A 24833-nucleotide genomic window follows, 5' to 3' on the forward strand; every position below is an offset into this window, starting at 1 on the left:
GCCATAGTGACCAAGTGCATCCCATATCTCATGTCTCCCAACTCGTGCATTAAAAGTCACCCGTGATAAGCAACTTTTCCTCCTTAGGGATGGAAGTAATGGCTTCCCGAAGGGCTCTGTAGAAAGACATGATGGTATCTTCATTTGCCTGTAGAGTTGGAGCATATACGGAGAGTATGGACACGTGGTGACCACATGACAAAGGGATACGTAGTTTCATAATACAATCATTGATATTACATGGGCACTCAATTTGATCAACTAAGGTTTTACGGACTGCAAAACCAACTCCTCCTTCACATTTTTCGCCTTTTGGTTTCCCAACCCATAAGATTGTGAAGTTAGATTTCATTTCAGTTAACTGATCCTCATCAGATAGTTGTGTTTCTGAGAGAGCAGCAGTATCAATATTCAATCGTTGAAGTTCTCTTGTCACAAGAGCTGTTCTCCTTTCTGGCCAGCCAGAAGTTTCACAACCAAGTAACGTTCTAACATTCCAACAACATGCGTTTAACATTTTACGAAACTTTGCATAATGTTTCTCGTTTATCTCATTATCTTTCCTGCTTTGGTGAACAGCCATTGGCTGCAGTAAACTGACCAGCTTAAGGATGACAGGCAATTTTTAGTGCACCTTTTCGAGCACCTTCCCAGATATCTAGGTGAGCAGTGCTTTCCCTGAATAGGGCTGCTCAGACAAGAATCTCCACCAAAATCAGCCCCTGTCAATGTAGACTGGATAGCGATGTTAAGATAAGATTCCTGCTGCCTGTGTACAGATTTGTGACTGCATACTTCCAACTTGTTACGTCTGCATGCGTCGCCACTCCTCCATCGCCACAGGACTTGGCAAGTAAAGAGATGATGAGGTGGTAAGACATCTGTACATCAATGGATTAAAAAATAATAATAAATAAATAAATAAATTATATCTCTCCATTGATTATATTACCCCCCCCCATGTATAAGTACCCTAACTCACCACCATAACAGAAGTTCTCATCTCATCTCATTATCTCTAGCCGCTTTATCCTTCTACAGGGTCGCAGGCAAGCTGGAGCCTATCCCAGCTGACTACGGGCGAAAGGCGGGGTACACCCTGGACAAGTCGCCAGGTCATCACAGGGCTGACACATAGACACAGACAACCATTCACACTCACATTCACACCTACGGTCAATTTAGAGTCACCAGTTAACCTAACCTGCATGTCTTTGGACTGTGGGGGAAACCGGAGCACCCGGAGGAAACCCACGCGGACACGGGGAGAACATGCAAACTCCACACAGAAAGGCCCTCGCCGGCCACGGGGCTCGAACCCAGGACCTTCTTGCTGTGAGGCAACAGCGCTAACCACTACACCACCGTGCCGCCCATAACGGAAGTTAACATGGATATTTATACTACAGATTTCTGGCATAAACTTCCTTCCTCATGTTCATGTTCATCTACTTTCATGTTGGTTCATGGTTTCCAACATCACTCAAATCCCACACAACTACCCACTAATTGTGGAATAGGAGCAGCAGTCTTATCTTTTAGCCTGTCCAACTCTCACACCTCATCAAAATGAATAATCAAAAGACACTGTACTTCTTTTATATATCGCTAACTAGCCGAGCCAAGCTGGTTGCCGGCCATACCCCATAACTCAGGTGGGGTTTACATTAGACCGTATCAGCGGCTCATCAGATTAACGTTTTTAAAAACGATTAGCGTGCACACAGCAACGCCAATACACGGATACGCTAATCACATGACTAATTAGACGGCACGTAAGTTGAAATGTGTAAATGTGTAATGTGTAAATTTCTCCTCAGCGGCTCGGCTCCGCAGGCATCCTGCGCTCCAAATCACTCTGCCCTGAACAGCGAGTGCCCTCTGGAGGGTGCGCACTCCGGCCCTGCGCAGCTCACAGAGCGTGCGAGTGAAGCGCACGAGCAGTGATTCGGGACTGAGCCGCTGTGTGTGTGTGATCCCAGCGTATATCGGGCATGCGCAAGTCACTTACCACTTGCAAGTGGAAGGATGGCAAGCCTAAAGACAATCATAACTACACAATGGGCAGTATTTGCATCAGTATTTGCAGTATTTTCATACTTTTATACTCTTTAATGAAAGGTGATACAAGGCGGAAGTCCGCGCCGTTTTTCAGCAGTCGCGTCACATGACCAACGCCAGCGAATCAGGAAGGTGGATGTCACAGTGACGTTGTCCAATGACGACGTCAGCTAGAGCTCAGCACAGTGTATACGTGTATCCTCAATGTTTACACAGCACCGGATCAGACACGAACTGGGTTGAATACGTGGACCCTGGCGGATTCCCGTTTCCCGGCGTTTTAATGTGAACGGACAGTGCATCCGCGAAGAAAACGAGACAGATACGGTCTAATGTAAACTTGGCCTCAGTGCAACTATGGCATATAAGCTGCCTTACACTCTCAATCTCCAAACTTTGCTGTCTCCACTGCTTTGACGTTGAAGTTCTCATTAACATGATGAATGGCACTGAAAAATGGTGAGTGAGAAAATAAGTTCTTCCTGTTTTTTTTTTTTAAGCAGCCAACAGTGAAGGTTGACTGTTCTGTTTAAATTATTAACCTTCAGAATCTCAACACATCACAACCAATTTGTCTCACTCTTCAGGTGGAATGGAAACATTAGGCTGTTCTTGTTCTGTTTTTGTTGTACCAAGTGGACCTAACACTTGATAAAAACTTAAGTAGCATTTTTAAGTTTTAAATGGAAACCTCATCTTTTCTTCCATCTATTTCACCATTCTATCTGTATTAAAAGGCATTTTCAAGCATACTGTTCTACAAAATTGGTGTGTCAGTGTGTGGATAAGGAAATGTTGACATTTAATTGTAATATAAGCGCCACAATTTCAATTCCACAAAAACAATGATTTTATCTATTCAATATTTTAATCCCACGTAAATGACATAGTATAAAAATAATGCTTGGATGTGCAAGAAAGCATGTTTTATGCCATCTTGTCAACAGAAATGAAAACGACAGAATTTATGATAAGATGGTTGGTCATTTTCACATTTCATTGTGGATGAGAAACACAGTGAAAACACTAGTGTGACCAAAACATAAAAACAGCTTTTTTTTTTTTTTAAAAGTACCTCTATTAGTATGGAGTAGACTTTAGACCTTATTTATCCTACAGGTTGATGTGCATTAAATACAAAATGTTGCAGTTTTACTCACAGATTGACCCCCGCCGAAGTGGGCTGGGAGTCGCCTTCCAGGCATCTTTGGTCTGTTTGCTGTCGGGTGAGACAACTTTTCCGAGGTAGAGGATAAATCATCAAAGCTCATAAGATCTAATGGATAAGTAAGACCAAATAAATAAATAAATAAATAAATAAATCAAAAACAAACCCAAACACACCAAATGCATGGTTTAAACATTACTAGACCACAAATCAGTTTCCCACCCAAACAAATAAGTAAATCTCTTTTCACAAAGACTCATTACATTTGACAAATACACATACATTAGTTGTAACATTTTCTGTCATTGACTGCATCCCAACCTACCAGCTCACTAAAATTGTCAAAACAGACTAAATACACCACTGCAGGTTCGCAATAGCTCTTGTGAGAGATCGGACCAGATGGGCTAGCCTTCGCAATGTACACGCATCAGTGAGCCTTGGATGCCCATGACGCTGTCACCACTTGTACTCTTTTGGACCACTTTTGTTAGGTACTAACCACCAGGAACACAATCCAGAAACATAAAACAAGACCTATCGTTTTGGAGACGCGCAGACCCAGTCAAAAAGCCATCATAGTTTGGCCCTCGTCAAAGGCACTCAGTTCCTTACACTTGCCCATTTTTCCTGCTTCCAACACATCAACTTTGAGAACCAACTGTTCTCTTGCTGCCTAATATCCTACTATATCCCACTTCTTCACAGGTGCCAATTAAACGAGATATTATTATAGCTTCACTTGACAGTGGTTTTAATGTTTAAATAGGACTAAATACAGGATATTATGTGTGATATTAGACATGGATAATACCAGATTACTCCAAGTCTTTGACACCACAGACCAGCATGGTGCACAATCTAAACTGCCAAACTTAACCATCCAGCTGATTTGTGCATCAAATCAGATCTTGGGTGAATGTAATAGCGGTGATCAGATTTCAAGGTCACCTTAAAATCGATTTTAAGGCTGTTTTGTTATTGTCCCCCCCCAACTTTCTCCCTAATTTAGTCATGGCCTATTCCCACCCATCAGACGGCTATCCCCTATCACATGACCAAACAGGGAGGGTGAAGGTTGTCACAAGCTTGCTCCGAGGCACATGAAGCCAGTCAACCACACCTTTTCAAATTCCTGCTTGCAGCAGAGTGAGGCGTAACACACTCAGACCACTTCCACATGCATGAGCTCAAAGTAACCCAAGATTGGCGAGTGTCATTGTGATTGACAGAGAACAGAATATGCCACCCCTCCCTCCCTGAAAGCATGACCAATTTTGCTTTCTCGACCACAGATAACCGTGGCATCATTAGGATTTAGCTTTCCATCATGCCACTTGGGAGCCCAATTATAAGTTTTAAATAAGAACATTTTATATATATTTATTTTTTGTTTGTTTGTTTAAGTTGTGTGTGCCAGTCCACCAGATTTTCATACCAGATACTCAGAGTATGGATTTTGAGTTATACCTGCTGCATTACACTACCAAGCCTCCATAAGCAGGAAATACAAACCAAAGTGAAATTGGACCAAGGGAAGTTAGTGTAAATCTGACATGAAATCATGCACATGTAACCCAAAATGGTCCATTTTCCAGGCACTGACTACAGATGATACAGAACCTTGTAAATCCATCAGGAGACTATCTCAGCTGTAGATTATTGGCGAATTTCACAGATTTGTTGAACAACAGGCCACAAAATACTGCTCAGAAGGTCAAGAAAACATGTGGTGAACTATTAGCACCACCAAGCAAATGTTGCGCAAAAACTGCGCTCGCATGACCGACGCATTTTCACTACAAATCAAAACATCATTTGCCGATTTTTATGGCAGAAGGAAGATCTATACTTGTCTCAGTCGTGAATGATGTTAAAAGTGGTAAATGTACTACTGAGGCGATTATTCGTTGATAGTTACAGGGTCAGCCAGCAAAAACGGTGCAAAATTTCACACTTTTCAATGCCATTTCTACGCATTCTGTAAACAGAGCATCTGGTACAAAAATCCCGTGGCGCGACATACATACACACTTTTTTATATATATATATAAAAACGTGTGTGTATATATCAGGGCTTTACATTAACTTTTTTGCTCACCGGCCACTGTGGCTAGTGGTTTTCCCGAGTCACAAGCCATTCAGCCTTTTCACTAGCCACAATTTTGTTGCCAGGAAATTGCAGTTTTTTCTTCACCATGATACGTTAAAGTTAGGAAGATCCAGACTTAATTATGAATGGCAGCGTATAATGTATCTCTACAGTAGCACTCAAGTATTCAGTGCTGTTAAGGTAGCTCCCTATATGAAAACATGCGACCAATTCAGACAAAAATATAAACAGAGTATTCTGTTTACTGAACTCAAATTCAAGCCCCTTACAATATGAAATATCGTATAATATGAAAAATAACATTCAGTACAACTGAACTGATTCTAATATTAAAAGTCCAATTCAAAACATTTATCATTGAAAAACATTTGATGTTTTGATATGCAAGTATTGTGTGTATTATCAAGTATTATGTATATTATGTATTATCTAGGCGGCATGGTGGTGTAGTGGTTAGCGCTGTCACCTCACAGCAAGAAGGTCTGGGTTCGAGCCCTGTAGCCGGCGAGAGCCTTTCTGTGTGGAGTTTGCATGTTCTCCCCGTGTCCGCGTGGGTTTCCTCCGGGTGCTCCGGTTTCCCCCACAGTCCAAAGACATGCAGGTTAGGTTAACTGGTGACTCTAAATTGACCGTAGGTGTGAATGTGAGTGTGATGGTTGTCTGTGTCTATGTGTCAGCCCTGTGATGACCTGGTGACTTGTCCAGGGTGTACCCCGCCTTTCGCCCGTAGTCAGCTGGGATAGGCTCCAGCTTGCCTGTGACCCTGTAGGACAGGATAAAGCGGCTACAGATGATGAGATGAGATGTATTATCGAGAGTGTGTGTGTGTGTGTGTGTGTGTGTGTGTGTGTGTGTGTGTGTGTGTGTGTGAGAGAGAGAGAGAACATGTGTAGAGAGAGACATTAAATGTCCTCATTACATCCATCATCAGATGAGTCTGAATGGTCCATGAAAAATGGTCTTCGTGACCTGAGGCTTCCAGCAGGCCATAAGTTGATAGCTGGGGCGGGATCAACTTCTTTCCAATCGCGTGAACGTTTCTAAACAGCAGCTCCATCCTCTCCAACTCAGCCGACTTCATGACAGCCAGGGACAAAGCAATGCTGTCCTGTAGTGAACCAGCCGTCTTCGCTGGTTTTGATGTTACAGTACCGATGTGTGCATTTGACTTTTCGTGGTCCTTTATAGTTTCGAGTTTAAAATTACTGGTGCTCGTCTTTGCCAGACTTTCTACAGTCTTCGCATTACATGGTATTTTCAGTTTTGCTATGAACTAGCCAATCTCGCCTGAACTTCCATTTGTCATTGAACTGTCTTATCTTCCTATTAGCGTTTTGTTCATTTCCATGGCCGCAGCCAGCTCTGAGGCCCCCGCGGTCCAGACCTCGGTCAATTTTAAGAGCTGAAAATACATTTGTACGCTAAATATTCAACCGGATAAAAAAAATAAAGAATAACATTAAAACGTCTCTGTAAAAAGTGCATGTTAATTATGTTAAACGCGGATTCTGTCTTCTGTGTCTGTTTCGTGCGTGCGGCTCTGAGACCAAGAACACAAAAGCGAATGAGTGCGTGACTCAGCGGAGGAACGCAGTGCAGCAGACGCAGGGTTTCCATGGTAACCATCAGCACACTTTCATCAAGCTGTTAAATTTACATTTTTGAAGCAGCGCAGTTGTAGCCTGCCTTGTTTGTGACTTTAAAAATAAATCATTCGAAAAGCCAAAACAACAGAGTGGAAAGTTTCAACTTATGTTTGCCTTGGATAACTTTGCCTAAAACATGGTGGTGTATACTGATTTTTTTTTTCCCAGAATTTTTTGTGTGTGTAGGTGAAATGGATGCCAGATTGTTCATGTACCTTAGTTCCATAGGCTACATGGTTAGGGTATCTTTTGTCCTCATTACTTGGGGCAGATCAAACCATTAAACAAGCTTAAATTATTCTTACTCTTGCCACATACATGATTTTATTTTCAAAACTGATGATATTCAGTTCAAACACCATTAAAAGTAATTTCAGGAATAGATCTCTTGTGTGATGTGTAATTCACCCCTCTCATTTAAATATGGCGAAAATTTTTCGGTGCACACTTTGCACATCACGGACCTCAGTGATTTTAAAATGCTGCTCTGGCCCTGATCATCTCTGCCCCTTTTTCCCTGAGCAGCAGGGTTTGAAACTCTAGCTATACGCCACCACATATTGCACTTGTCAGTCGTCAGCAACTTTGTCGCTTCGTTCATTAACCGCAGGTTACTGTATCATTGATTTGATTTGAGACATTAACGAACGTTCTAAACAATTCTAACATGTTGTCAGAATGTTTATGCAGGTGCTCATGGGAGTTGTAGGTGCATAATATTACATTGCAATGTGTTTATAATATCAGATGCCTTCAGAGAAAACTACAATTAAAATATATTGTCATACCACAGGATAAACCACCCACCAAAGTGGCTAGTGAGACTACAGTCATTACCCGCCAAAGCCAAATTTTACCCGCATTTGGCGGGGGGGCGGGTGCTAATGTAAAGCCCTGATATATGTAAAGCCCTGATACACACACACACACACACACACACACAAAACCCCGATTCCAAAAAAGTTGGGACAAAGTACAAATTGTAAATAAAAACAGAATGCAATAATTTACAAATCTCAAAAACTGATACTGTATTCACAATCAGGGCTTTGAACCGGAATTTTTTTCCTATTGGTTCGTTCCGAACAGAAACGGAATTTTAACGTTTCCGGTTTTGGGGTCCACCATTAAATAGACGTTCCCGAACCGGTTAGAACAAAAAAATTTCGTTCCCGGAACGGTTAATTACGTTCCCTGTCAGCTGTTTAACAAATGGCTATAAAATTACATCTCTGTCTCATCCAGCTTAAGCCAAATGTAGGCTAATTCTATTACAACCTTCATTAAATAAGACAAGAAATAATTCAAAACAATTATTATTTCAAATGTTGGCGATTTGGATTCTCAGTATGTCTTCCCATCTACACAAACAGAAAAAGTGCCAAAAATGAAAGAGAATTCGTTTAGTGTGTTACCAAAGGCTAGTCAGACCCTATAGAGGGCTACCGCATGACGTCACCGCGCCGCGAGATTTTGTTAGGCGCCATATTGGAAGTACACATCTATGCAAGTACATACATGCATAACAAACTACACCTGAAATGTAGCCAGGGCCGGTTCTGCCCTAATCTGGACCCGGGTGCAACATCGTGCAACCCCCCCCCCCCCCCCAAAAAAACACCAGTCTAAATCAGGACAACCATCACATAACTATAACTATAAACATTTTATATCAACTATTTTAACTAAATGGGCTATAATAAATAAGCCTGCAGGCAGCCACGGCGGGCTGCCTCAGAAAAGTAACCATTTGTCCTACCTTAAAACTCGTTTTGCATTTTCTGCCTCCTTTTTTGTATTTTCAACCCTCCGTTTATTTTCTTTCCTTTTCTGAAAACCCGATTTGTGTCCAGACATTTTGTTCTGCTACCAACGAACTAACTCGTCAGGTCTCGTCTCTCGAGCCCGCGATGATTCCCGTGGAAAGGGCAACAACTGATACATTTTTACAAACAGCCAATAAACAGCCAATAGGGAGGTTGCATCGTTCAGGCTCTTCTTTGCTCAGACACTCAGTAATGCACTTACTCACTAGCAGTCCACCTTCCCGCGCTCTCCATTCAATCAGCGAACGTCACACAGGAAGTGAACCCCAGCGGGTCATAGAAACTTGCGCAGGAGAAGAATGACTATTTGTAGGCTACAGAAACTTTGAGGAACGAAATAAAAACCGGTATTAACCGGTTACCATTATTTTTAATAAGCGTTTCTGTTCCGGAACATAAAAAATAAAGTTTCTGGTTTCGTTTCTGTTCCATGTAAAATAGAAAAACTTCCCGGTTTTTGTTTTCGTTCCTTGAACCGGTTCAAAGCCCTGTTCACAATAGAACATAGACAACATATCAAATGTCGAAAGTGAGACATTTTGAAATTTCATGCCAAATACTGGCTCATTTGAAATTTCATGACAGCAACACATCTCAAAAAAGTTGGGACGGGGCAATAAGAGGCTGGAAAAGTTAAAGGTACAAAAAAGGAACAGCTGGAGGACCAAATTGCAACTCATTAAGTCAATTGGCAATAGGTCATTAACATGACTGGGTAAAAAAAGAGCATCTTGGAGTGGCAGTGGCTCTCAGAAATAAAGATGAGAAGAGGATCACCAATCCCCCTAATTCTGCACCGACAAATAGTGGAGCAATATCAGAAAGGAGGTCGACAGTGTAAAATTGCAAAGAGTTTGAACATATCATCATCTACAGTGCATAATATCATCAAAAGATTCAGAGAATCTGGAAGAATCTCTGTGCATAAGGGTCAAGGCTGGAAAACCATACTGGGTGCCCGTGATCTTCAGGCCCTTAGACGGCACTGCATCACATACAGGCATGCTTCTGTATTGGAAATCACAAAATGGGTTCAGGAATATTTCCAGAGAACATTATCTGTGAACACAATTCACCGTGCCATCCGGCGTTGCCAGCTAAAACTCTATAGTTCAAAGAAGAAGCCGTATCTAAACATGATCCAGAAGTGCAGATGCGCATCATAAAACGGAAGATACGACAAAAAAGACCTAAGACAGTTGAGCAACTAGAATCCTACATTAGACAAGAATGGGTTAACATTCCTATCCCTAAACTTGAGCAACTTGTCTCCTCAGTCCCCAGACGTTTACAGACTGTTGTAAAGAGAAAAGGGGATGTCTCACAGTGGTAAACATGGCCTTGTCCCAACTTTGAGATGTGTTGTTGTCATGAAATTTAAAATCACCTAATTTTTCTCTTTAAATGATTCATTTTCTCAGTTTAAACATTTGATATGTCATCTATGTTCTATTCTGAATAAAATATGGAATTTTGAAACTTCCACATCACTGCATTCCATTTTTATTTACAATTTGTACTTTGTCCCAACTTTTTTGGAATCGGGGTTGTACACACACACACACGAGGGTAAGTCAAAAAGTTCTAAGACAAATTGAAAAAAATCTTTATTTATGAAAATAAAGCTATTTCTCTACATATCCTCCATTTAAGTCTAAAGACTTCTGCAAGCGATGTTTCCATTGGAGAATTCCTTCTTTGTACTCCTTTTTTTGAAATTATAACATCTGTCTTAGAACTTTTTGACTTATCCTCGTATGTGTGTATTAATTTTTTTTCCCCTTTAAAAAAGTTGAGGTCACAAAAAAAGTTGGATCCTTAAAGTGCTGTCAGTAACCAAAAACTGTTAAACACTCCTGTGCTAAGCGATGAAGACCCAGCTCATTATGCTTCTAAAAACAGTGTTTTTAAATTCTTTACTCATTTATTTTATCTGCCTCTTCATTTATGTTACACACCCAAGTTGGTGGTCTTCTCAGCCCAATCCCCAGACAGCGTTTTTGGTTTGCCGGGTAACAATGGCTCGAAGTCTGACTTTGGTCGTATGTGTGACACCTCCCCATTATGCCTGTGAAGAAACAAAGAATAGTGTTGAATGAATAATATTACTTCCTAGTAGAGCAATTTAGCAAGATCAGAAACAAAGCTACATAAATAATATTTTGAAAAATCACTCACTTCGCTACTGGAGTTGGAGCAAGAGGTTTTTCAGGTCGTTTTGGGTGTAGTGCCCCTGGACGCGGCAGTCCTTTTCCCGGCAGGGGAACAGGCTTTTTAGGGGGTACAACAGGAGCAGCTGGCTTGAGAGGTTTATCTGGTAGAGCCCTGTCAACTTTTAATTGAAAAGACCAGTAAATAAGATGATTATTAATAAGGCGTTAAGTGATAAACAAACAAGTGCTTAGAGAATCAACTGCTCACAGGTGTTCAAGTAATGATTTACAGAGCAAATAGCTATAGCTACTGGCTACATCAGGTTTCAGGAATGAGGACAATGTGAAAAACAACTGATTCAGGTAGAGAGGGCAAGACCAGGAAGGCATTTCAACACCAACAAAAGAACCTTAAAATCAATAGACAGAAAGAGAGAAAGAGAGACGGGGAGTCAGTTAAGGGATTTGTTCTGATGTCTAGGCTGCTATATGAAGAAAAATGTCAAAACCTTTTTTTCTCTAAATTGATTTAAAGCCCCCTGGCAACTTGATTACAACTCGACCCCCCATGGCTTTCAGGCAATACTTCAGGATGTGCTTCTCGCACAGTTTTTGCACTAGGTGTATGACTGAAGTTAATTTTCAAATTTGGACACAAACATTGTTATTCTACCAATGCCAGTTCATGTGCATTCAAACACAAGTGATCATACAGGATTCATACAGTTGTGTGCGCTATAGTTCTAGACTACAGTTAAATTGCATGCATTGCATGGTAGCTGCAACAAGTGTGGTATTTTCAGTTGAATTTTCCTAGTGTGAGTCCAAGAAAGCTGTTCAGACTATTACCTAACACAGACCTGGGCATTTTACGGCCCGCGGGCCGCATCCGGCCCTTTGGTTCATTCTGACCGGCCCGCGTAAGGTTAATTAGAAATTACAAAATAAAAGTATTTTCTAATTTTACCTCATTCATGGACTGAATGTGCATTGCTTTTATTTTGAAGTTGTGTTCAACAAAAACGCAATGCATGCGACATGAACATGACATGAAATCCCACGAAACCTAATCCTGCGATAACTACTTCCGTAATTTGTCCAGACCAACCACAAACTTGTACGTCATCCTTCAAACGGTCCAGCCAATCACATAGTGTGACATCACCAGCAGGCGCCGGAGCCCGAGCCAATCTGTAGATCTGATTCCTACTTTTTGGTGAATAATCTCATTATTTTTGCAAAATATTACATACACAAGTGTCGATATGCCAAATCCCCCCTTCATGGCCTGCTCTTAAGAATGAACTGTCCTTGTTACAAAAATGTCTGAAATATATAAACAATCCCCATGCAAATATACTGTACACATTCATAGCAGAAGTTAACCTTTCATAAACCCCTCGTTTTTTTTTCCATTTTACATATATTATGTATTTGATAAGTTTTCTTTTTAGATTATATTTTCAGAGGAGGTGTGATTTTATGTTGTAATATAAAATAATTCTGTTTATGTCTGAATTTAATAAAAAAAAAATAAAAGATCTGATTCCTACACCGAATCGACTGATGATCATCTATCAGCTGTGCTTCGCATCTCCACCTCAGACATTCAACCTGACTCTGATGCACTCGTTAAAGACCAACAGAGACTAGATTTCTCTCACTGAACAAATAAAAAAACTGAAAAACACCAAATGAGGTGATTAGACTACAAATGTGGACATCATTATTATAATATGATGTATCTTGCTTGATATTTGGAGTAGAAAGACAATATTGTGATGTCTTTATTGTGTTTTGGGGTGAATGTGACTGAAAAAAAAAATGGTACAAATGTTCACATTTTGTTAACCATTGTTTTGGGAAATTTGATTGAATAAATGACATTTTTTGTAAGGCAACCTCGTTTCTTCCATACTCTTACCAGTCTTAGCAGCTTGTAAAAACAATGTTATTTATTGCTTTATATAAAGAAATACAATTAATATAATGCAGAATTTAGTTCAGCCTTTTGGTCCGGCCCTCCACAAAATTTTCTGTTTCTCATGTGGCCCCATGGAAAAAATAATTGCCCACCCCTGACCTAACAGGATCTCTGATGGCTCATTGCCCGAGATCCTTTTGACCAGCATTTTTTTTCCATCTCTTTGTGGCAAGGCTTTTTTGCACTTTCAGTAGTTTAATCATTATTTTATAATATGGGATATAAAATCTGCCTCTTCCAAAGGTAAAAACTATGGAATAAACGTATAAATCGGTTAGTAATAATTCATTTGAGTCTACATGTTGGGGTGGTCAATCTAATTCCTGAATTTCTATGAATTTTTGAAAATCACCTTAGTGTAATTTGAGAAAGAGTGCAACATAGAGGGTTTTAGGCAACACAGAGACAAACAGTCACAGGACAAGGGTTGACTTCAGTCATACAACACCCAGTGCACGAAACTGAAGACGCATACTCCAATAAGCATATTCTGAGGTATTGCCTGAAAGTCACTGGTGAGTTTAAAGCACAATATAGTTAAAATATTTCACCTTGAAGGAGTTTTGAACAGATCACAATATTTGGTAGACACAAACTACATATTAAAGTAATACAGACACCTAAATAAATTCACTCTTCCCTATTGAAAAATAAAGATAGTTATGATCATTTTCACTCACAATGCAATTGTGAATAATAAGCCTTTGATGATTAAAAAAAAAAAAGTGAAAACATCAAAGCAGCATGATTGAGCAGACAGGAACTGCGGCACTTTGTTGTGATGTAGATCGGCAAATCTTCAGAAACCGGAAGTGCGCGCACAGCATCTGAAGCCAGGACTTTTAAACATCATTTTCCATCACTACCAAAGGAATACAGACAAGCCCAGCCACATCATAACATGGCAGTTTATTTAGAAATATTATGGTATTAATGCAGTATTCCTTTGTGGTACTTTACAACACTGAAAAGGTTTTAAAATAATACTGACACCTAAATAATCTCACTCTTCTCTAGGACTTTGTGAAAATAAAGCAATCTGGCAGACGGCGCACTCTATTGCACATATACTCCAGAGTATTGAAAATGCTTGAAAACAATGAGAAAACACAGGCTTGAACAGTGGGTAGGTACCCTTAAGTAGCTGGGAAAATATTTTATTTTAGCCTTCAGGTAGTAAAATAAGTAGACTAGATCTACACTAGCTCTGTTCTGCTACACTGGCTGCAGTCTAATGACTACTTTCTACTACAGTTATCTACACTGGCATCTCCGTGCCACACTGTTTCTGGGAGGTCCGTATTTGGTAGGCAACTGCCCAATTGGAACAAAAACAATTATTTTATCTTGGCCTGAGTTCTAACTTACTGACAGGAATTACTATTATACTAACAATTACGTCAGGAAAAGATTGTAACAACAGCTGGTATTGGTAATTATTAATGTAAACAAAAACAGGTGGTCTGTTACAATCATCCCTCCACCATGTCCGCTTGTCAGCTTGCGGAGATCTCAGTGGCAGTCACTCACCTCATTGTGGTCGTCAGTGTGACCATTCTGGTAAGGCTAAAACCGGTCGGGCTCTATCCCGAGCCCTACATTCTCCCTCTCCTGTTCTCCAACTAACTCCTCTTCATCCCCATCATACAAGACACGCACTGTGTCCTAAATCACTCATATAGTGGACTATATAGTGAGTTCACCATTTTGGAGTGCTGTCTAACTGTATAGTGAGAATTATTACGACAGAGAGGAGGACCCAGTGCAGCAACAAGAGAATACTTAATTAAAAATAGTAAAAGAATACAAAATAAGCTAAAATAAGATCGATAAAATACAAGAAAAAGTTACAGTGCAGAGTGAAAAATTAATCAAAAGCCTCAAATTTGATTTAATAAAAAGGCAGCAGAAAAGAAGAAAAAAGTATTCAGCCTTGATTTAAAAGAACTGAAAGACGCAACAGACACAAAGTATTTTGTATTTATTAATGTGGGAAATACACTCAGTATAATATGTATTTATCACAAAAACACATGCATGCATTTACCATTTTGAAAACCCACCAGCCGACTGATCTGGCACATTTTAATTGTGCGACAGTAATGAAAATAACGGTGGGGCAGAGTAGTGTTTTTCCATTTTACCAATGAGCTCACTATATAGTCCTCTACATAGAATTCCCTAGATAGTGAGTAGGGAGTAGTGAATGAGTGAGTTATTTCAGACACAGCTCATGGCTCACAGCTAATGTTCTGTAATGACAATATGTTCTGTCGGCGTGCCTTCCAGGCAGGGGTTCACCAATCTGTCATTTCCAGTCTGGGCCATTCTCAGTGGAAGGGAAGGGATTTCCAGGCATTGCTTCGTGGCGGGAGGTTTAAATGTTTTATTTTGTTGAGTTTTCATCTCCACAACTTGCGATTACATCGAAAATTGAAAGTCTGTGTTAAAATCTATAAAATGACACTGTTCGTGTCGGCATCACTTTAAGCATTTGAAAATGAAACCACTAAAATATTCAATATTTTATGCTCATATTGTGTTCCGGAATAATGTGTTCCTCTGTATAATCACCCTCAAATCACTTTCTCTCAAATTAGAAGGGCTTTAGTTCAACAACAAATTGTTGTCAGGCTGTCTACTTGGCAACGAGCAAAGCCACTAGGGTGGACTTTCAGCAGAAAATATATTGTGAGCTTGCAGTTAATTTAAAGGAGATATGCAGAACCATGGCCTCACTTTTTGTTTATAAATGCCTTGAGACCTCAAGAATGGCATAGGAATAGTTTTAAGCATTCACAATAAATCTAATAGTCATTTTCCGATTAAAATGATTCATATAGGTAGCGGTCTGAGTGAATGACCTTGACATCTGTGACATCACAGCAGGAAGTCTATCGGTCTCACTGCCATTTCCGCTATACTAAAACACAGAGCTGACTGCAACTCCGATCCTCCATTTTGAGCTAATTTATCGCCATGCCATGTGTTGGCATGGCTGGCGGGTGCAGCAACACGACAGAAGATGGATTTATGTTGCATTCATGGCCCAAGAATGTTCAAACTGCAAGGATTTGGACGCATTTTGCGAGAAATTCACGGGCATATTTTACTGATGACTTGTACGAAACCTCTGATCTGTTGAGGAGCGTTGGCTATAAGCCCGTATTGAAAGAGGGTGCAGTACCAACAATTAAAAGGAAAAGAAAACTACAAGTAAAGGAAAGCAAGTTCAGTTGCACCAGTTCTCCCGGAGTGTGAGCCAAGCAGTAATGGCGGAGTACTCAGCATGGAGAAAATGGAGAATGAGTGGACCAGTCGTCAGGTTTCTCCGCTGGATATGCTTGCCTCAGCAGCAATATCTCGCCCTTACGTGGAAGAAGTGAATGAATGAAGAACTGAAAGTCAGATTACTTCAAAACAATCGGCCACAAGATCGGCCTTCAAGAAGCGAGAACACGGACAGGTAAGCGCCGACTCTCATTTGGTTACATAACACCACCACTCGTTGTTTACCTGCATTTAGATTAATAAATGTAACTTGTATTGTGTATTTAAGTTACCAGTATGAGATTATTTAATTTGCTTCAGAATGGGATTGTCTCAATTAATCTGATTATTTAATTAGCCTTTTACATTTTATCAGTGAAAATGCATGCATGTACATGCATGTTGCATAAGTTATAATGCCTATCCTGTTTTAATGGGAGTCACATGAGACTGTCAGTTCAAGTCCATCCAATTCTCTAGACGGCTTTGTTCTCTGGCTTTATTGCGTAAGGTGGGGGCCTCCGTGGCCGACGTGTTACTATCGGATTCTCTTTCCAATGGTTTTTAACTGATACGTTTCTACGTGTATAGCAGTAGCATGTACACACGCTTCAATTTGAGGACTATCACAGTCAGATGTATTACTATCCGAGGAATCCGAAGAATGTCCAATAAATCTGAACGAAGAGGTCACTGCACCCACTCTCATCTGCCGAGTCTGGCTTTGGTCTATAGCTGTCAAAGGCCTCGGCCTTAAAACCGGTTCCTGCTGTGACGTCACTCACTCAGGGCTGGCTGGCTCAGCGGGGCAGCTCAAATGCCAACTTTGCGGTCGATTTTAATTCTCAAAAATATATATATTTTTATTCCCGTTTATGCAGCATACAAGAGTCAAGAATGGAGACACTATCCACTGTATTTAAAAATAAAAGGTTCTGCATATCTCCTTTAAGCATGATTTTTGGGCTTCCAAACATGGCCATGTTGAAGGGTAGACCAAAGTTTCCTCACACCTTGCATGAGCCCTGTAATGTTAGGTTTTATATATCAGAATAATATTTTGCTGTATTTGTGATCTCCACTTGTTAGTCTAGAGCCATAGAAAAGTTCAGGTTTCTGGATTAATTATTTAATTCAATAATAAACTCTGAACGTGGTGTCAAATTTCATGGCCGCCATTTTGGGACCACCCTTCTGCCACTGTCCTGCCTCCCCCCCCAAAAAAAAAAAAACATAATTCAGAAACTATTTGAAAGAGAGAGGGCTCAAACTTCAGATTTGTTAATTTGGTGGGTAAACAAAAAATTTAGTGATAAAAGGAAGAGACACTGGCTGTGTTTATCTTGGCACTATACAACTACTCAGTGTAACATGGAAAAAAAAATTAAAAAGGGAAAATCCGATCTAAAGTGCAGAGAACAAGGTTCAACCGCGCTAGCAGTGCATAAGAAGTGTGAGGGTGTGGAAACAGTTAAAGCAACAAAAACAACAACCCCACAAGCCACAACACTAAAATGAAGGTTATTACTTTTGTTTACTTCACAGTGAAAACCTTTAGCTCCAAATGCACAAGGCAAGAAGAAGAAAGGGAAGATGGCTTGTATGACAACATTTACTGCAGAAATGTCACTTGTTTGTTAAAAGGCCTAAGCAGTGGTACGTGTATACACACACACACACACACACACTGAAGAAGTAGTGACACTATGTTAAAGTGTAAAATCTGCCAGAACACTAAGGGTGAAAGGTGAGCTACTGCACTACAGAATTCTAGAGAACAATAAAGATATTAAACTGTAGTTAAGTTATATACTTGAGGGAACTTTACCAATCTTTCAGTGTGTCACCCCATTTTGGTGCGTTTTGTGAAATGTTTGCATCTAAAGAAAGCAATATCATAAAATTTCATTCCTCAGGATAACTGCATACACGTTCTACTTTAAAACAGGCCTGTATTACCACAAGCACAAAACCTGGGCACTGCATTCTTATTTTTAACATCCTCACTAAACACTGATTAGGAAACAGATATTTATATATTGACTTCATATTTGCATTAAGTAGTTTCAGTTACCAGAAATCCTACCAGGAGGGGTAACTTTCAGGTTTCTAAAGGTTTAAGACAGAATTGTATATAATAAATAAATAGATCAATTAATTAATTAGTAAATATACAATTTAAGCTACTTCTCCCAGTAGGCTCTCCAGTAACTGAAACTATATAAAGTCAACAGCGAAATAAATGTTTCCTGATAAGCAATATTAGAATTAATTTAAAAGATATAGCTCCAATTTTAATATAGACATATTCTCTTATTTTACTGAACCATTTTCATACACACTAAGAGGCAACCGAGCAATAACTTCTGAGATGAAGTGGAGGCAATAATCTTCCCTTACTTGTTAGCTATATGACTATCGTAGACAAAATGTAAAAATGAAGCGAACGTGGGACAATAAACATGTCCAATTACATTTAAAGTAAATTGGGGGGCAAAGTCGTCATTTAATTTTGGTTAAAGTTAGATTTTGGCTTTAACTTTCATAACATAACAAATGGTCATATTTGATGCAACATTTAATTCATTACATACATTATACCACATAACAGACTATTAAAAATAACCTGTCATTTTAAGTCTATAACTCATTGAGAACTTTAGGTTTACTTGCACTCTAGGACTTTTGAAGTGTTTATGTAGGTCATATTTACTGTCTGAAGACTCCTAATACTAATAGTAACAGAATATCATGTAGTACTGGTAATGTAGCTTTCTAAAATGCCTGCATTTCTTTAAAATAAATAAATTAAATAAAATAAAACCCACTCACACAATTCTGAAGTTTCACAATTACATACTATGATCCTGACTAATCAAAATATCCTGAACATGAAAAATCATGAGAAATGCATGTTTGATGAATTGCGTTAAAGGCAGGCATTGCTCACAGGGTTTTCAATGATGTTTTGTTTTTGGAAAGTTTTTGACAATAAAGGCTGATCCTGCTCACCTTTATCCTCAGGTCGTGACTGTGCAAGTTTCTTGTCAGCACTCGGTACGTCTGGCTTCAGTGCTGAAAAACGAAACATGGTGCGTTAGCTGGCCCTCTCCCTGTCTCCTGCTTAACACTATACAGCCAGTGCACACAGACAACAAACAAAAGAGCAAAACCACATGCAAGAAACAGATATGCTGCAAATGCAAGCGCTGATTCAGTTTCCTGTGGGGGAAGAGAAAATGAACCAGAAATCTAATCAAGCCTCTTGCTAGGTTTACAGTACAGCTGAAATTATGTCACACTTCAAATATATCAAATGTAAATGCCAGTATGCTTAAATAAATAAATAAATAAATAAATAGGAATAAATAAATAAATAAAAACCAACTCTCCCAGCAGCAAAGCCTCAGATGCTATTTTCAGAACAATGTGGAGGGAAGTAAATAAATACACAAAAACCTAGAAAAAAAAATTATGCAAATCAGGAACAGTACAGGAAATGAAAGACAATGCTCAGTGGGCATGATGTGATCACAGATGTTTAAGAGAAATGTAACTAGCCCTTTGTTTCAAGTCAGGGCTGCGTAAGGACACTTCTAAAAGTTCCTTATTTTGATCGAATCTGAAAAGAGCATTGTATGCATCTTTCCTGGAGAAGGCAATGCCATTATTATGTTCCATTCCATTCGATTCAGTCATACCATTGTTGTCCTTACCAAAATGATTAAAAGTAAAAAATAAAAACAGCCACTCTAGTATTTAGTGAACATTTTATTGACCACTTTCTACCAATACGTCATAACATCATAAACCATGATGAGAGGTTGCGTAGTTACTGATGAAGTTATTGAAATTTAATATTGTGATGTGAGCTAATTGTTAAATATGAGGCAATCATACAATCTGATCCATATATTAGAATTTCAATAGGTCTTGACAGGCATAATGTAGACAGCCCCAATTAATAAAATGCAGATTACATTAGTTAAATGCTGTTGAATCGATAAACTTGTGGCAACAATTGTCTAATAGTGTGCTCTCTTCTGATCAAAATGTCACTTTCGAGCTCCGCCACTCTGCCAATCCTTCCTGTAGTTAATAATTTAGAAATCATTAAAAGCTTTCAGTCTCGTGATGAGCAAGTACATGCACTGGCCAAACCTACGCTATGTACAAGGTCCATTTACAGGTATTTATGGCTATATAGCTAATACTACTTTTGCTATTCGCTAATTAGAGCTGTTGGATTTCAGAAATTCACCCCCTCTGGTAGAAAAATGCAATTGTGAGCAACTCGTGGAAGAACTGCTGCTATACAATGGAGATCAAAATTAGAGAACAACCTACAATTTGCTAAATTTCAGAGTCACTGCTTATACATATTTGAAGTTATCCTAACAAGAATAGAAGGGCAGGTTTTTGAGCATATTTCATAATTGAAGTATATTCTAGAGCACAATACAGGGTGTTTCAAAAAATCTGATATCATTTCACAATCTAATAACTTTGCCAATTCTCGTTCAATTGACCTCAACTTTAAACAGCATGTGTGGAAACAGGTCAAAATTTTATGCTTGATGCGTTTTGTTTTTATCTTTTTAGGTATAGAAATGCCATTCACTGGAAAAGAAAAGGCATTTTGCGTGTTAGAGTACGCTCAAACACAGTCGAACAAGACTGCAGCGGGCATTTATGAGCGAATTCTCTAAAAATGCATCGACTGCAATGCAGATTTGGACACGGCACAAAAAGTTCAAAGAGGAAGGCTGTCTGTGTGTGACTGTGTCTCAGGCAGCGCATATCAAAAATGTGTGAAATCGTTCATGGAATCCACATACCTTTGAATTTCTCATTCAAATGTTGAGGAATAAATCTTATATTGCTCAACATTAAGCCTGTTCAGTTTCATCTGCCTAGACTATGTAGTTTCTAGGATATTTACATCTCAAATAATATAAAATTTTTTGAAAACAACCTTAAATAAGAAATTTGAAGAACAAATCTGATCAAAATTAGAGAACACTTTCAGATACCGCCCAATTATTGGTGTTAATTTGGCACCTGGTGACAATTTCCTTGATTATTCGACAAGCCCTACTTATCTGGCAACCCTCCTATGTACTTTGCAAGATGGCAAGCCGCTCTAAGGCGACTGAAACCCTGCGACAGCAGGTTGTCCAGATGAAGGCCAAAGAGATGACCCTCTCAGCCATTGCAAGAGAAGTTGGGCATTCCAAGTCTGTGATTTCTAGAATATTGAAGCTTTATAATGACACTAATTCATTCAAGTCCCCCAAAAAGGCTGATCATCCACGCAAGACAAATGCACGAGAGGACAGGATCATGCAGAGACTCTCAATGGGGAATCGGTTCAACACTGCAGCTGGAATTGCTTGCCAGTTCAGTGCTGAACAGGGCAAGGATCTGTCTTGGCATAGTGTCTCACCGTTTAAGACAATTCGGACTGAAAGCCTACTCTGCAGTGACCAAACCTCTCACAAGTAGAAAGAACAAGAGTGCTCTGAGAGCATAATATCCCTCGCTGGCAACTATGCCATAACCCTGGTTAAATGTGACTGAATTGAACAAAATTGCAATATGCGTATCATTGACATATAACAAAGAATCCTGTCAAGTTTCGTGTAATTCTTCAAAAAAAAAAAATTGTGAGAAGAGTTGATTTCAGAAGGGGAGTACCCTTCCCGGGATGGACGGACGGACAGACAGACAGACATCGCCACAACATAATCTTCCTTCGGGCCTTCTGGCCAGCGGGGGATAAAACTTGTGAGGGAAGTTGATTTCAGAAAGCAAGCACACCTTGATGAAATTGCCAAAGTACAAGTTTGTTAATTAACAATCAAGGGCATAACTCCGGTAAAATTTGCCCAATTTCAATGTGTGTATAATCGTTATATAACAAAGCCTTTTGCCAAGTTTGGTGAAATTTCTCCACAAATTGTGGGAGGAGTTGATTTCAGAAGAACGTACGCCCTCATGAAATTGTCCAAGTACAAGTTATTTAATCAAGGGTCAAAACCCTGGTAACATTTTCACAAACTAAATTAAACTGCAATATGCGTATTACCGTCATATAACAAGGCCTTTTGCCAAGCTTCAAGAAATCAGTCCAAACATTGCGAGAGGAGTTGATGTCAGAAGGCGAGCACACCTTCATGAAATTGTGAAAGTACAAGGTTGTTAATCAAGGGCCACAACTCTTGTAAAACACGACCGAATTGAACAAAGTAACAATATGCGTACTACCGACATAAAATAATGACTTTTGCCAAGTTTTGTGAAAGTCCTCCAAAAATTGTGAGAGGAGTTGATTTCAGAAGGGAAACACACTCATGAAATTGTCAAAGTATAATTTTGTTAATCAAGGGCTGTTACTCTGGTAAAATGTGACCGAATTTCACGAAATTACAATATGTGTAGTATCGACATATAACAAAGAATCCTGGCAGGTTTTGTGAAATTCCTCCAAAAATTGTGAGAGGAGTTGATTTCAGAAGGTGAGCACCCTTCCTGGGATGGACGGACGGACAGACAGACATTGCCACGACAATCCCCCTTCGGGCCTTTCGGCCAGTGGGGGACAATAAAAAGGCTAGACTAGCCTTTGCTGAGGAGCATGTTGTGTGGACAGAGGAGAACTGGTCCAAAGTTCACTTCGGTGATGAGAGCAAGTTCAATGTGTTTGGGTCTGATGGGAAACATCATGTTTGGCATCGAACTGGAGAAAGACTGAACCTAAAGTGTGTAAAGAAGTCAGTTAAATTTAGAGGAGGAAGCATCATGGTTTGGGGGATGTTTTCTGCAACAGGAGTTGGACCTCTTGTATGGCAGGATGAATGCAAGTGTTAATCAGAACTTCCTTCGGCAACATGCAATTCCTTCACTGCAAGCGTCTCCCAATCAGCCTGCAGTTTTCATGCAAGACAATGCCCCCTGTCACACTGCAAAATGGGTAAAACAGTTCCTTGAAGCCAAGAACACTGAAACAATGAAATTGCCAGCCCAGAGTCCAGATCTAAACCCTATAGAGAATCTCTGGAAAATCCTTGGCAACAAAGTAATGGCTAAGAAACCCGCTACAGTTACTGAATTGAGGAAGAGACTACAAGAGTAGACCAAGATTAAACCAGAGCAGTGTGAGAAATCAGTGATGTCCTGTGGGTGCAGATGTGCTGAAGTCAATCAAAGCCAGGGTCTCTACACTTCCTATTAAGTTTTGAATCCTGTAGCCCTCAAATTTTAATCTTCTCTTCTGCTACAATTTTGATCATTATGTTTCACACAAAATAAAAGGTTTTTTGTTGAAGTACCTTGGCTATTTAATAAATAAATAAATAAATAAATAAATAAAAACACATGCTAGTACAACAGTGGTATAACCACAGCTGATATTCCTTCAAATTCTGAGCAATGAAGATTAACAATATGTCAGAATAAATCAAGTATTTATAAATCGTTCTCCAGTTTTGATGTCCACTATATATTTTGGGTCCATTTGCTCTAATTCCCAGTGTGTGGGTTAACCTGAAAGCTATGAAAAACAAGTAAAGCATATTAAATAGAAATTTAGGGTTGGATTAGTAGCATGTCCCAAACAGGAAGACGGCCACTTTAATAGGAATACCTACACTGCTCATTCATGTAGATATCTAAAATCAGCCAATCATCTGACTGGCAGCAGCACAATGCATCAAATCATACAGATACAAGACAAGTGCTTCAGATATACAGTGGTGCTTGAAAGTTTGTGAACCCTTTAGAATTTTCTTTATTTCTGCATAAATATGACTTTAAACATCATCAGATTTTCACAAAAAAAGTCCTAAAAGTAGATAAAGAGAACCCAGTTAAACAAATGAGCCAAAAATATTAGACTTGATCATTTATTTATGAAGGAAAATGATCCAATATTACATATCTGTGAGTGGCAAAAGTATGTGAACCTTTACTTTCAGTATCTGGTGTGACCCCCTTGTGCAGCAATAACTGCAACTAAATGTTTCCGGTAACTGTTGATCAGTCCTGCACACCGGCTTGGAGGAATTTTAGCCCATTCCTCCGTACAGAACAGTTTCAACTCTGGGATGTTGGTGGGTTTCCTCACATGAACTGCTCGCTTCAGGTCCTTCCACAACATTTCAATTGGATTAAGGTCAGGACTTTGACTTGGCCATTCCAAAACATTAACTTTATTCTTCTTTAACCATTCTTTGGTAGAACGACTTGTGTGCTTAGGGTCGTTGTCTTGCTGCATGACCCACCTTCTCTTGAGATTCAGTTCATGGACAGATGTCCTGACATTTTCCTTTAGAATTTGCTGGTATAATTCAGAATTCATTGTTCCATCAGTGATGGCAAGCCATCCTGGCCCAGATGCAACAAAACAGGCTCAAACCATGATACTACCACGACCATGTTTCACAGATGGGATAAGGTTCTTATGCTGGAATGCAGTGTTTTCCTTTCTCCAAACATAACGCTTCTCATTTAAACCAAAAAGTTCTATTTTGGTCTCATCCGTCCACAAAACATTTTTCCAATAGCCTTCTGGCTTGTCCATGTGATCTTTAGCAAACCGCAGACGAGCAGCA

At 39.5% G+C, this 24833-nt stretch overlaps 1 protein-coding gene across 2 annotated transcripts in view; it reads right to left on the reverse strand.

Moving 5' to 3' along the window:
• Nucleotides 1-24833, reverse strand: part of cd2ap (CD2-associated protein) — a 118411-nt gene that overhangs the window by 15902 nt on the left and 77676 nt on the right. For both annotated transcript variants that reach the window (XM_060917367.1, XM_060917366.1), the window contains exons 12-15: nt 19234-19296; nt 10993-11146; nt 10773-10882; nt 3222-3337 (exon numbers count right to left, since the gene is read on the reverse strand). In XM_060917367.1, coding sequence (XP_060773350.1) covers nt 3222-3337; nt 10773-10882; nt 10993-11146; nt 19234-19296 — 443 coding nt within the window. The remainder of the gene's footprint in view (nt 1-3221; nt 3338-10772; nt 10883-10992; nt 11147-19233; nt 19297-24833) is intronic.

The sequence above is a fragment of the Neoarius graeffei genome, chromosome 3, assembly GCF_027579695.1.
Source record: "Neoarius graeffei isolate fNeoGra1 chromosome 3, fNeoGra1.pri, whole genome shotgun sequence".
NCBI classification, from domain to species: Eukaryota; Metazoa; Chordata; class Actinopteri; order Siluriformes; family Ariidae; genus Neoarius; species Neoarius graeffei.